The sequence below is a fragment of the Teleopsis dalmanni genome, chromosome 1 (assembly GCF_002237135.1).
Source record: "Teleopsis dalmanni isolate 2A chromosome 1, ASM223713v2, whole genome shotgun sequence".
NCBI classification, from domain to species: domain Eukaryota; kingdom Metazoa; phylum Arthropoda; class Insecta; order Diptera; family Diopsidae; genus Teleopsis; species Teleopsis dalmanni.
This window is the reverse complement of record NC_051846.1, coordinates 79885039-79899216: the sequence shown is the minus strand read 5'-3', so window position 1 is coordinate 79899216 and position 14178 is coordinate 79885039. Positions and strand designations below refer to the sequence as shown.

Below are 14178 nucleotides of genomic sequence, written 5' to 3'. Positions count from 1 at the left end.
AATGTCACTAGCTCGATTAATTAATTTTTTTTAATTTGTACTGCTACCATAAGTACAGTATAATAAAGTTATAAGTTTTTTCGTAGCTCCCCTATATTGATATCTCTGAATTTTAAAAAAACTACAATGCTTTGCAATCATCTAGAAATATAACCTTAATTACTTATTTTTATATTGTTTTTTAATTATTTAGTTTTTTTTTTTTAGAATTTACTATGTAATAAATTTAAATCAAATAATTTGTTCTTATTTTATTTGTTGGATTATAGAGTTTAGTTCTTCTAGGTATTTTTATTTTGGGGTTGTTCTTAATTATATATATTTAATATGAGTTAGGTTCATATCATCTGGTGTTGCATATGTCAATGTGTATTTATTGTTAAAGTCAATAACAACAGTTATGTCTCATCTATAAAAAGTCGACAGTAACATTTATGTTACGGATAAGCTAATGTTTTTAAATATTAAAAAACTATTAACGACAATATCACGATTTTCTGTTAGTCGTGATGGCCATTTTATTGATTACCTATAAATGTAGTACTATTTGCTTTAAAAAAAAGTACTATTAGCTTTAAATAAAGTACTATTTCTCTTACTTCCTTCTACATACTAATTGTATAGAGACTAAAGACCTAAATGAACTTTTCAAATAAACTAAAATAATTAGAGAATAACGCATTACTTGTCAAATTTTCTTTCTATTTAAATTTAACTTAAGAATAAAATGGTTCCTGAAAAAAAATATTGTTTGATTCTAGGCTTTTTCATACAAAAAACATATGAAATGTCACGCATTTTTCGATAACTGATAATTATTATAACTTGAGAATTTGCTGTTATAATTGGAATAATTTTTAATTGTAAAATATTTGTTAAATATTTTGTTGTCATTTATTTTTATAAATAAAATTTAATTTGTTTTAAAATAGTCTAAACAATCTTCGCTTTTACAGTAGTAAAAAATAAAAAAAAATATATATATAAATATACTCTTAAAAACAAAAATTAAAAAGCCTCAATAATAACCTTCATTGAGGGTAAAAACCAATTTACAAGACATAATATATAAAAAAAGTTTTTTTACAAACGCGTTTATATATATACATATGAATATAATTTAGAAAAATTTTGTATAAATGAATAGGTATAAATACGAGTTATTTTGAAAAGGATTTTAATATACACACCGTAATTGCATGCAAACGCAAAACCTAAAAACTTAATTATTATTATATTACAATTATTATTAAATATGCATTAACTATTCAGAGCAAAATCGCTGACAAAACCAGCAAAAAATCATTTAAAAAAAAGATATTGTTATATTCTAGTATGTAATATAAATAAAATAAGCAAATACAAAAGCAAAAAAAAAAAGTACATATATTTGAGGAAAACAAAATCAAATAAAAAATTGAAATTTAATATTGAATTTTTATTTAAATGAAGTATTATATACTCGTAGTCGTAGGTAGGTTGTCAATAATTTTTGTGGATAAAGATGTTTTAGGTTTTGAACAGAATCAATGATTAATGCTATGTTCAGACAGCAAAATTTCCCTAATTTTGTTAAAATTAAATTAAGTTAATTTCGAAAGTGTTCGTATTGCCCCAAATTAAGGAAATCATTTTTTTTATTTACAAATCGAATGTTAAAAATGACATGCTCCAAACACCATTTGTATCTTGGAAATTTTAAAAGTTTAATATTATTATTATAAAGGATGGCATTCAGTAGTTTTATTAGCTTTAGTGGATTTCAGATACTTGATATTTAGTGGATTTCAGGTATTAAAGTCAACTGTCATTGACAATTATTTGAAAAAAATGTCACTTTTTCGTTATCTCGTTATCTTTATCTCTTGCTTAAAAAGATGCGCTGAAACGAAGTTGAAATTAAGATGTTTGTGAAATTAAAGTGTGTCTGAGCATAGTATAAATATTACTACTGAAAACCGTATCATATGGTGTTATTAACTTACTTGGATATATAATAGTAAACTATAAGACAGAGAAATTTGATTATCTCGTTCCTCGCTGTTTGTTTATATTTAGTTTTATTCTATCGGTCACTTCGGTCGGCTCCAAATGTGGAAAAGGCTAAATGTTCCTCTCTAGAAAGTGCTATTGGCAAAATTTTAAAACTCCACTGAAGATCTATAGCAACAATAAGTAAATTTAATTCATACATTGATGAACTATTTCATTAATGATATTTAATTTAAATTTAAATACTAAAGTGTTCTCCATTAGTAAATGACAAGTTCGAAATAAAATACAGTACAACCAAACAATTATAAAAATTATTTATTTGTTTATATATAATTGTAATGTCATTTCCAACCTTCAAGTAAAGCCGATAACTATTGCACGTAAATATGTTCATGTTAAAAGTATCAGAACAAAAAAGTTGGTTAAAGTTTATGTCATATATTATATCATAAATATTTATAATTTATAGAAGAAGAAGAAGCAATTGATGAAAGTGCTGCACAAGTTGCAGAATTATCTAATGACTCTGATGCTCCATTGAAACCGAATGTAAGTTCTACATCGTAAAATAGATATGCTAATATATATACTAATGAGTCTTCATATATTAGAACGACGAAGATGATGATTATGATCCCGAAGACAATCGAAAAAAGAAGAAAGGTAAAAAGCGTAAAACTAAGAAGGGGGAGGAGAAGGGTCGGAAGAAGAAAAAACGTAAGAAGAATGAAAGTGATGATGATAGCGATTTTATGCAACATGATGATGACACAGAATATAACGCTGGTGCCAGCGGTAGCACAAGTACTTCAAAGCGCGGACGTAAACGGAAAGATGTTGAAAAATCTAGTAAGGAAAAGGAACCATCCTCATCTGGTAAAATTAAAATCTATTCAATTGATTAAATATATAAACTAAACTCTTATTTTTTTTCTTTTTGTGTTGTTGTTCTAAAAGGTATGCCTTCCGTTGAAGATGTTTGTTCTGCGTTTAATGTAACTGATGTAGAGATCGATTATTCGGAAATTGATATTCAAACTCTAACTTCATATAAATTGTTCACACAATATGTGCGACCAATTTTACAAAAGGAAAATCCTAAAATTCCAGCACCTAAATTAATGATGTTAGTTGCAGCAAAATGGCGTGAATTTTGTGAAATGAATCCAAATTTACAAGCCGAACAAACCCGTGGTAGTGGCGGTGGTGGTGGTGAAGAAGCCGAAGAACCAAGATCCTCCCGTTCATCACGAAATGAAAAGGTAAATAAAATATTGATTATTTTCTAAAATTTTTTAAATTTTTTTTGTATATAAACTATTACAGCCTGATGATATGTATGAAGAAGAAGATGAAGAGGAGGAAGAGGAAGAAGAAAAAGAAACTTCTCGCTCTCGTCGTAAAAGGGGAGGTCGTTCAAGTAGCAAAAAAGGTCGTAAATCATCAGGAAAAGTTCCGACTTTGAAAATTAAATTTGGTAAACGTAAGCGTGGTTCTTCAGATGAAGATCAAGATGCTAGTGGCGCTTCAGAGCGCGATTCAGATTTAGAGTTTGAAAAAATGCTACAAAAGTCCGATGATAGTGCTGATGAAAAAGAATCTTCTATAATTACTCAAGAAAAAGGTGACACACCTGCTGAGGATGCTACACCTGTGGTCAAGAAAAAGGCTAAAACTAAAATAGGTAACAAATTTAAAAAGAAAAAGAAGCTTAAGACTACGAGCCGTTTTCCTGATGGGGATGATGGTGAACAGGAACATCAAGATTATTGCGAGGTCTGCCAACAAGGTGGTGAAATTATATTGTGTGACACATGCCCTCGAGCTTACCATTTAGTTTGTCTTGAGCCAGAATTAGACGAAGCACCAGAAGGTAAATGGTCTTGTCCACATTGTGAAGCCGATGGTGGTGCTGCAGAAGAAGACGATGATGATGAACATCAAGAGTTTTGCCGTTTGTGTAAAGATGGTGGTGAATTGCTTTGTTGTGATTCGTGCCCATCGGCTTATCACACATTCTGCCTGAATCCTCCTTTAGATACAATACCTGATGGTGATTGGAAATGCCCACGTTGCAGCTGTCCACCACTTACTGGTAAAGCAGAGAAAATTATTACATGGCGTTGGGCAGAATCAACAGAACCATCTACGTCAAAGAAATCAAAGAGCCGTCAACGTGAATATTTCGTTAAGTGGCATAATATGTCATACTGGCACTGTGAATGGATTTCTGATGTTCAAATGGATGTACATCATCCATTGATGATACGTTCTTTCCAACGCAAATATGACATGGAGGAACCTCCGAAATTTGAAGAAACCCTTGATGAAGGTGATTCGCGTTTTCAACGTATTCAAAGGCATAAAGCTAAAGGTGGTATACAAGTGGATGATGAAGACGATGCATATAAAAAAGACTTGGAAGAACGTTTCTATAAAAATGGTGTTAAGCCAGAGTGGTTAATCGTTCAACGCGTTATAAATCACCGTACAGCTCGCGATGGCACAACAATGTACTTAGTAAAATGGCGTGACTTGCCTTATGATAAATCGACATGGGAAGACGAATCTGATGATATGCCAGGCTTAAAACAAGCTATAGATTATTATCAAGACCTAAGAGCAGCCTGTGTTTCTGATTCGATTAACTCAAAAACTTCTAAAAAAGGAAAGAAAGGTCGTAAATCTAAAGTTAAAGAAATAGAAGATGAAGATCGGACTGCTAAACGTTTTACACCTCCTCCAGAAAAACCTACAACAGATCTTAAAAGGAAATACGAATCGCAACCACCATTTCTTGACGATACTGGAATGCAGCTACATGCTTATCAAATTGAAGGTATAAATTGGTTGCGGTACTCTTGGGGACAAGGTATTGATACCATATTAGCAGATGAAATGGGTTTAGGAAAAACAATTCAAACTGTTACATTTCTGTATTCACTTTATAAAGAGGGACACTGCAAAGGACCGTTCTTAGTTGCTGTTCCACTTTCAACAATTATCAATTGGGAGCGTGAATTTGAACTATGGGCACCTGATTTTTATTGCATCACTTATGTAGGAGATAAAGATTCTCGAGCTGTTATCCGTGAAAATGAACTTTCGTTTGAAGAAGGTGCAATTCGGGGTGGAAAAGCTTCACGTTTACGCACTAATCAATTTAAATTCAATGTTTTGCTTACCAGTTACGAGTTGATTTCGATGGACGGAGCATGCTTAGGGTCCATTGATTGGGCTGTATTAGTCGTTGATGAAGCGCATCGACTTAAAAGTAACCAGAGTAAATTTTTCCGTATATTGAATAGCTATAATATTGCATACAAATTGCTGTTAACGGGTACACCACTACAGAATAACTTAGAAGAGCTGTTTCACTTATTAAACTTTTTAAGTAGAGATAAATTTAGCGATTTGAATGCATTTCAAAATGAATTCGCCGATGTAGCAAAAGAAGAACAAGTTAAACGTTTACATGAAATGCTTGGTCCTCATATGTTGCGTCGTCTTAAAGCGGATGTACTCAAAAATATGCCATCAAAATCTGAATTTATTGTACGTGTTGAATTATCAACCATGCAAAAGAAATTTTATAAATTCATTCTGACGAAAAATTATGAAGCACTTAATTCCAAAAGTGGCGGTAATTCTTGCTCACTTATTAATGTTATGATGGATTTGAAGAAATGTTGTAATCATCCATATCTATTTCCATCAGCAGCAGAGGAAGCTACAACGACAGCAGGCGGCATGTACGAAATAAATTCATTGACAAAAGCTGCGGGAAAGTTAGTACTTTTATCTAAAATGTTAAAGCAATTGAAGGAACAAGGACATCGTGTTTTGATTTTTTCGCAAATGACAAAAATGTTGGATATTTTAGAAGATTTTCTTGAAGGTGAAGGATATAAATATGAACGTATTGATGGCAGCATTACGGGTAATTTGCGCCAAGAGGCTATCGATCGCTTTAACGCACCAGGTGCCCAACAATTCGTATTTTTATTAAGTACACGTGCTGGAGGTTTAGGTATCAATTTGGCCACTGCAGATACAGTTATTATATATGATTCCGATTGGAATCCTCATAATGACATCCAAGCATTTTCACGTGCTCATCGTATTGGTCAAGCAAATAAAGTAATGATTTATCGTTTTGTAACACGTAATTCGGTAGAAGAACGAGTTACGCAAGTAGCAAAACGTAAGATGATGTTGACACATTTAGTTGTACGTCCAGGTATGGGAGGCAAGGGTGCTAACTTTACTAAACAAGAATTGGATGACATATTACGATTTGGTACCGAGGATCTTTTTAAAGAAGATGATAAAGAAGAAGCTATACATTATGATGATAAAGCAGTTGCAGAGCTTTTGGATCGCTCTAACCGAGGCATCGAAGAAAAAGAGTCCTGGGCTAATGAATATCTGTCTTCATTTAAGGTTGCTTCTTATGCTACGAAGGAAGAGGAAGAAGAAGAAGAAACCGAAATTATTAAACAAGAAGCCGAAAATTCAGATCCAGCATATTGGGTAAAACTTTTAAGACATCATTATGAACAACATCAAGAGGATGTAAGTCGCACCTTAGGCAAAGGCAAACGGGTTCGTAAACAAGTTAACTACACCGATGGAGGAGTAGTAGCTGCAGATACTACGCGTGATGATGGAAACTGGCAAGACAATGCTTCAGAATACAACTCAGATTATTCCGCTGGCTCGGATGAAGATGCAGGTGATGACGATTTTGATGAACAAAACGGTGGCGAAGGACGAAAAGCTAAACGTCGACTTGAGCGACGCGATGATCGACCATTGCCTGCTCTTTTAGCACGTGTAGGAGGCAATATTGAAGTACTTGGGTTTAACGCACGTCAACGAAAAAGTTTTCTCAATGCCATTATGCGTTATGGTATGCCGCCACAAGATGCGTTTAATTCGCAATGGTTAGTACGAGATTTGCGTGGTAAATCAGAACGAAACTTTAAGGCATATGTGTCGCTTTTTATGCGCCATCTATGTGAACCTGGTGCAGATAATGCAGAAACTTTTGCGGATGGAGTACCACGTGAAGGGCTATCACGTCAACATGTTTTAACCCGAATTGGTGTTATGTCACTTATACGCAAAAAAGTTCAAGATTTTGAACATATTAACGGTTACTATAGTATGCCGGAATTAATTTTGAAACCATGCGAACCAGTTAGAGGGCAACAACCATTGCATCAACAGAAACAAGAAAATTTAAGCGATGCAGACGCCACAAAAACAGATGATAAAAGTGCTACAACAAGTACTAGTGCTACACCAGCTACTAGTGCTGCGCCAAGCCCAGCACCTACATCCGAAAAAGGTGAAGACAAATCCATTGCCGAGAAGGAAGATTTAAAAAAAGAATCTGATGGTAGTGATGAGAAAAAACCCGATATTCTTACAGAGCCTAAAGAGGAAAAAATTGATTCAAATTCTACCATCAAAACCGAATCACTTGATAAAGATAAGGAAGGCTTGGATTTCTCGAAAAAAGATACAAAAGAAGAGCAAAATACATTGAACGTTAAAAAAGAAGATGATATAACTAAAATCAGCACTGGTGAAAAATCTGGTAACTCAGATGAAAAACTCAAAATAGCTGACGTCAGTAGTAATAACACAACAACTATTGACGACGATGATGATGATGTTCTTATTGTTAAAGAGGACGGTGAAGTAGAGAAACCTTCAATTTCCGCAAATACATCAGGTTCTGGATCTTTGAGCATTAAATCAGAACAAAAACCAAAAATCGAAGAGAGTTTGGAAGTGCTTAAACGCAAATTTATGTTCAACATTGCTGACGGAGGTTTCACTGAGTTACATACTCTTTGGCTTAATGAAGAGAAAGCAGCTGTACCAGGACGTGAATATGAAATATGGCACCGTCGTCATGACTATTGGTTGCTGGCAGGTATAGTAACACATGGTTATGGACGTTGGCAAGATATACAAAACGATATTCGTTTTGCTATAATAAATGAACCGTTTAAAATGGATGTGGGTAAGGGAAACTTTCTGGAAATTAAAAATAAATTCCTTGCTCGCCGTTTTAAGTTACTTGAGCAGGCTTTGGTTATTGAAGAACAATTACGCCGTGCAGCTTTATTGAATTTGGCGCAAGATCCAGGACATCCAGCTATGTCCTTAAATGCACGATTTGCTGAGGTGGAATGCCTAGCCGAATCTCATCAACATTTGAGCAAAGAATCGTTAGCGGGCAATAAACCAGCAAATGCAGTTTTACATAAGGTTCTTAATCAACTTGAAGAACTGTTATCAGATATGAAAAGTGATGTGTCACGTCTACCAGCCACTTTGGCACGTATACCACCAGTCGCACAACGTTTACAAATGTCTGAACGTTCCATTCTATCGCGTTTAGCAGCTACAGCAGGCAATGCGTCTAATGCAGGTATTTATATAAATGAATAATAATAAAATATATTATTAATTTTTTTGTGTTTCTTAGCTCAATTGATGGCTCAATTCCCACCTGGATTTCAAGGTACTACACTTCCAGCCTTTGCCGGAGGACCTGCAGGAAACTTTTCCACTTTTAGACCACAATTTTCGGTACCGGGTCAATTGTCTAATAATTCGCCAGCCGGTACAGTTGCTAATTAAATATGTTGCTAAACGCACATCATAAGTTTACCAAGACGCATGCATAAACGCGTTTATTATTAAAGAATAATTTTTTTTCTTAAAATATTAAATTCAAATTAAATATTTATATATAGCCCATAACTTATAATATTAACGGTAAATAAGATAAGTCCAATAATTTTTTAAATGATTTTATTATTCAATATTTTATTAAAAAATTCAAAAAATAATAGAAGACACAATTCGATTTGAAATATTTAAATTATTCCATATATAATTCGATACCAATATAATAAGTATCTTAATGTCTTTTAGAATACATACAGTTTTATTCATTATATTTAAATTATAAGTACTTTATTCAGAAATAAATCGTACACAAAAATCTCTTTATCTTTTTATTTAAATTAATCTGAAATAGACATGGTGTTAAAAAAACTATATATATATATATATATAAAGGAAATTATTTTAAATAGTACATTATAACCAACAAATACAATTAATAGTATGATATAGAACTATGAGTACGTATGTAAAAGTAAATATTTTTGAAAATTATCTTATCAGCTCAAGTGTCAAACTTTTTTTTTGACCTGCGATTCAAAACTTAAAGCAAAATTTTTTAATCAGCATTATTTTTTATGTACGTTCAATTGGATGTACAGAGATTTGAGTTTCCGATTTGAATTACTGTAATGGAAATTATTATTTATATGTAAATCTAACAAAGGAACAGTTGGAATGTTTGAACTGAAGGTTATGCAAATTATTATAATGAGTTGGCTAAAAGACATACGGACTTATTGTACATATTTAAAATCGTCGAACGCTTATGTTTCAAAATAATTTCTACAGCAGTTTAACTCTGAATACTGTACTAAACGATCTTCTAGAATTTTTCATCAATTTTTTTTTATAAACTACGTGAGATGGTGGCATTTTAAGAACGAATTATCAGAATTATCATTACCATAAAGCATCCATAATTGTTCATAACGGCGTTGAACAGTACATGTGTTTAAATTTACGAGTTTTTATTATAGTCCATAGCAATTTAAAAAGCAAGAACATATAGAAATAGAAATGACAACACTTACACAAAAAGAATGTAAGAAAAAGGGATGGATGCGAATAATATTAATTAATCTGGGTGAAGTTGAAGAAACTTTGCCGTATTAATTGCACGAAACCATAGGGTTTAAATAAGTATCTATGCTCGGATAGGTAGACAGATACGCAGCTTATTAGGGAGTAGAAGCTGCAATGAGGGCACACATTGAAAGTAGATGGGTGTGTTTATATATGACAATTAACCGCCTAATACGTTTATTATATATGAAATGATTATTTAGACGTGTGTTAGTATATTTCATTTGAATGTGCTAGAAATTGCACAAAGCCAGGCTCTGAGCAGACTTTTCAAGGTACCATGGTACATTAGGACGAATCCTCAGGGACCTCAAGTTTAATTCGATCAAAAAATACATAAAGGATAGAACCCTGAAATTATTTACGAAAACTAGCAGGCTTACCAACACCGCGTTATCGAATTTCAGAATGATTACAGGCTCCTCGGGGAGGTTTGCAGATCTGAGGTCAATTATTGCTTAGTCTGATGAAGTGATAAACAATAATCCAGTCAAGGCGTAGAGAGGGGTTATGAAGAAACCTCACAGTTAATAGAGAGTAAAGGTGCTTAAGTGCACTGACTCAACTAGCCCCAACATAATAATAATAATTTTTAAAAGATAATATCCTCATTTATTAATATAAAGCAATAATTTTTACTAATATAATATACTATAATAAACTATTCAAATATAGTTCCTCTATATTTTTTTATTATAGTATGGTTATTGGATTGGAAATGGAATAATATAATGGAAATGCAAATGTATGCGATATTATGAGAAAAATTTGTATTACTCATCTTAAATACAACTTCAAAAAAAAAGCTCTTAAAATATAATGTAAATATAAAAACACACGCTGTCGTAAGTTCCGTCAATAAATGAAAGAAATCACAAGATTCTAGGAATAACTTTCAGTGAAAATACGTTATTTATTTTTATATTTTATAAAGCGTATTGTCTTTTAGTAGATATTTACATATTGCAGCTTAAACTATAGAGAGTGTTAAATTGTTTTTTAATATTAAACATTATTGCAAAGATGAAACAGTATAAAATTTTTTTAAATTATATAAAATTGACAACCATTGAATTTGATTTATTGCTTCTTGCTAAAGTTTCACTGTTTAGATTCATCAAGAGGAACATAATCTGCTGGACCATCAAAAGTACACCCATGAGTTTGTATTATTTTTGAAGCTGCCCACACTCCACAATGTAAGCAGGCCTTAAGACCTTTTCGATTTACAAATTGCGAAAGAAATCCGCCAACGAAAGCATCACCAGCACCATTTGTATCAACTATTAGGGTTGCTCTCGGCACATCATATTCCTTTACGCTATCCTCTTGTACTACTAATACTGGATCATAACCTTGGGTAATAACTATTAGTCTTTTTCGCTTTTTATTCACTTTTTCATATTTGACCATATTTTGTGCAATTTTGATAACATCCTTGGTGTCCCATTTGCCTATATGTTCGGAAAAAGCCAACATCTCCTATTTATGATTAATATTAAATTATGAATAACAAAATAATGATACAATAGTTATCATTACAAATATTTACTTCTCTGTTTCCAAATAGCGTATCAACATATGGAAATATCTCCATAATAAAATCTTTATAAAGATCTAGTACAAAGACTGCACTTAAATTCATCATGAAAAAGCGATTACCTTCTACGGCAATCTTAGCTGCTCTCCTGATACTAGGCGGGCTAACAGAAATAAAAAATCCAGATATATAAATGTACTCGGCATTTTTTAAAACTTCATCATTTTCCGGTATCTTCAAATGATCTTCTGTGAAAAAATTGGCCGCTGCTAAATTTGCAACTAAAGACCGATCGTTACCAGTGATCAAAACTGCGCATGTTCCCGTTGGTGCTTTATCGTTGACTTGATACAAAGTATCGACACCATCAATACGAGCCTTTTCCTCTATAATATCTGCATATTTGTCTTTGCCAACGCCGCCAAAGAATACAGCGGTGCAAGGTCTATTTATTATCCACTGACAAACACGCAGTGTATTTTGTACTGATCCACCTGCAATATATTCAACTTTGTAGTTTTTGACAAGTTCTTGAAAAATTTCCATATGTTTTTCTGTTGCTAATATTGCATCGTTACTTTTTAAACCATACTTTTCTAAAAATTTCGTATCTACATGCGCAGAAATATCAAGTAGTGGATTTCCAAAACCTACGAGTTTACCATGACTGTAAAATAAGAGAAATATTATATATGCACAAGATTGCAAACACTTTAAATAATAATAATAAAAAAATTAATTATCTTTCAAGTTTACACACACAAATTTAAAGGCAAAAGTATCTTTATTGGACGGACTTGTGGTTTTCCCGAAAATAAAGTAAGAACCCTTTATATGTATGTATACCTGTCTAAAGAATATTCTATCTTTCTGAAACTTAGAGAAGTTTTATTTTATATGAGCCATATAAATGCAATAATCAAACATTAGTCAATGCAAAGTTTGTTTACTACTTAAACATTACTTAAGTAACAAAAAAGATATAAAAACTTGTTTACTGTTGATAACAAATTACTCACAATTTTTGCAAGCATTGTTTAATGAAGATATCGACGAAGTATTAGACGCTAAAAACCTAAACAATTAACACAATTATCACATAAAGATTTATAGTTTTTTCAAGTACTAAAATTTTTCAAAATAAATTGATTATTAAAGTTTATGTAAGTCGGTAACGTAGTATGAGTTGTGTTTAATGACAATTTATTTTTTTTTCTAATATACCTGCATTCTGCGAAATTTCTTGACACAATTTGGTTTTTCACAAATCTCGCACGCAGTAAGTTTATTAAAGGAATTCTTGTTGTGCCCCATAAGATTCTTGGATTCACTTAAAATATAAATCTATATATAAAAATTTTAACAAAAACAAATATATTTTCAATGTTTAGCGTTTTTGATAAGCAAAAAAAGACACAAAAGGGTCAAGTTCATAAATAAAAAGCACTATTTTTACATACACCACCAATATCCGGGTAACATTTTGATCGCCTATGGCTGGGATTGTTTACTTGAATTTTGATAACTTACTCCAACATATCACATTTTGATATGACAATTTTTTACCTTAAATCTTTCCCCATTTTAAACAATTTTTCCTAAAACTGTTCTGCAAAAAACTTTATAGTTTTCTAGAAAAGAGCTTATCACCATCCGAAACCTCGACTGTTGTCGCACTCCTAGTTTAGGAGGGAAATGACAGAAGACTTTTTAAAAATATCAAATTTATAAAAAAAGAACAACGTGGTAGTAGTAAAAAAAAAATTAAACAGCTGTTAGGACTGTAGAACAAAATAAAAGAAAATAGGCAGCTCATACCTCTCTAAGCATTAAATATTTTTATACTGAACGAATCTGAATAAGTGCCATATAAATTTAATTTCTTACCCTTAAAATACAAGATCGTATTTTTTTAATTAAAAGTGTACAATCAAATAATTAAGAAAGCGTAGTCTTATAATTTGTTAAAATCCTTTAATTGGTTTCTGTAAAATATATAAAACCGCCTAAGGCTGCAATTATATTGCATGCAAATTTTGTCTAGCGTATTCGTACGAACAAATCAAATGTCCGTAATCATATGCGAGTGGTTACAGTTGCTGAGAACTTTTCGCTTAACTTTTCGACTTATTGTCTCTCTCGTGCGAAAATTTGATTCAACAAAGTATTTTGTTTGAAATTCATTAGTGTGTGCGAAATCGAAAATGCAAATTAAGAGATAATATATTTGAAAATATATCTCAGTTTAAGAAAATATATTGGGATTTCCTAATTTTATTAGTTGGCAACTTTAAGAGAATTTTAATTATAATTATTTAGCGCTTTTTATTGTGAACACATTGTAGCGTGCATAAACATATGCTATGTGAGTAAATAAGCATGCTGTTACTTTTTCTAACTTTATTGCACTTTGTGCAGTTGAGCCCTAGCATCCGTTTGACTATAGCATTTAGGCTGGCGTGTGAAGACGCCAATTCAGCAAATTCTGACGTTATGCTAATGCACGCTGTTCCTTAACAAGTAACTATGTAAAAATATTAAAATTCAATAAACAGTCTAAAAACTAATTTCGAAGCATCAACATTTATTAATTTATTTCGGTGAAGACTTAGTACAACATTCTTAATTATTAATAAAAAAACAAAGAGGTTTTTCGAACATTGTTGAACAACAACAACAAAAATTCAAATTATATTATTTTAATTAATTGAATTTTTGGCTGACCATACAGCTGTTTTAAATATTTCCAAATACCCATCATCAGTGGTTTTGGAAATAATTCTTGTAGTTAATTATTCGTAAATATTTTTTTTTTTGAGACTGAAAGCTGGTACTGCTTTCAAACTCGT

General features: G+C 31.9%; 2 protein-coding genes across 3 annotated transcripts in view; one reads left to right on the top strand and one right to left on the bottom strand.

Annotated features, from left to right (window-relative positions):
- LOC119668089 (chromodomain-helicase-DNA-binding protein Mi-2 homolog) overlaps positions 1–8784 on the top strand; it is a 32888-nt gene extending 24104 nt beyond the window's left edge. The window contains exons 2-6 of the mRNA XM_038077477.1: positions 2465–2544; positions 2607–2871; positions 2953–3257; positions 3322–8443; positions 8501–8784. Of these exons, the coding sequence (XP_037933405.1) occupies positions 2465–2544; positions 2607–2871; positions 2953–3257; positions 3322–8443; positions 8501–8655 (5927 nt within the window). The 3' untranslated portion in view covers positions 8656–8784. The remainder of the gene's footprint in view (positions 1–2464; positions 2545–2606; positions 2872–2952; positions 3258–3321; positions 8444–8500) is intronic.
- Positions 8785–10678: 1894 nt separating this feature from the next.
- On the bottom strand, positions 10679–13045 carry LOC119668087 (adenosine kinase). Of its 2 annotated transcripts, XM_038077475.1 has the most exons (4): positions 12790–12889; positions 12554–12659; positions 11342–11996; positions 10679–11271 (listed from the first exon to the last, which is right to left on the bottom strand). In XM_038077475.1, the coding sequence occupies exons 1-4, from the start codon at positions 12809–12811 to the stop codon at positions 10891–10893; spliced, it is 1164 nt and encodes a 387-aa protein (XP_037933403.1). In that variant the 5' UTR covers positions 12812–12889; the 3' UTR covers positions 10679–10890. The 2 variants fall into 2 exon arrangements, with proteins under 2 accessions (XP_037933403.1, XP_037933404.1); XM_038077476.1 differs by lacking the exons at positions 12554–12659; positions 12790–12889 and adding an exon at positions 12896–13045.
- Between the last annotated feature and the right edge of the window lie 1133 nt (positions 13046–14178).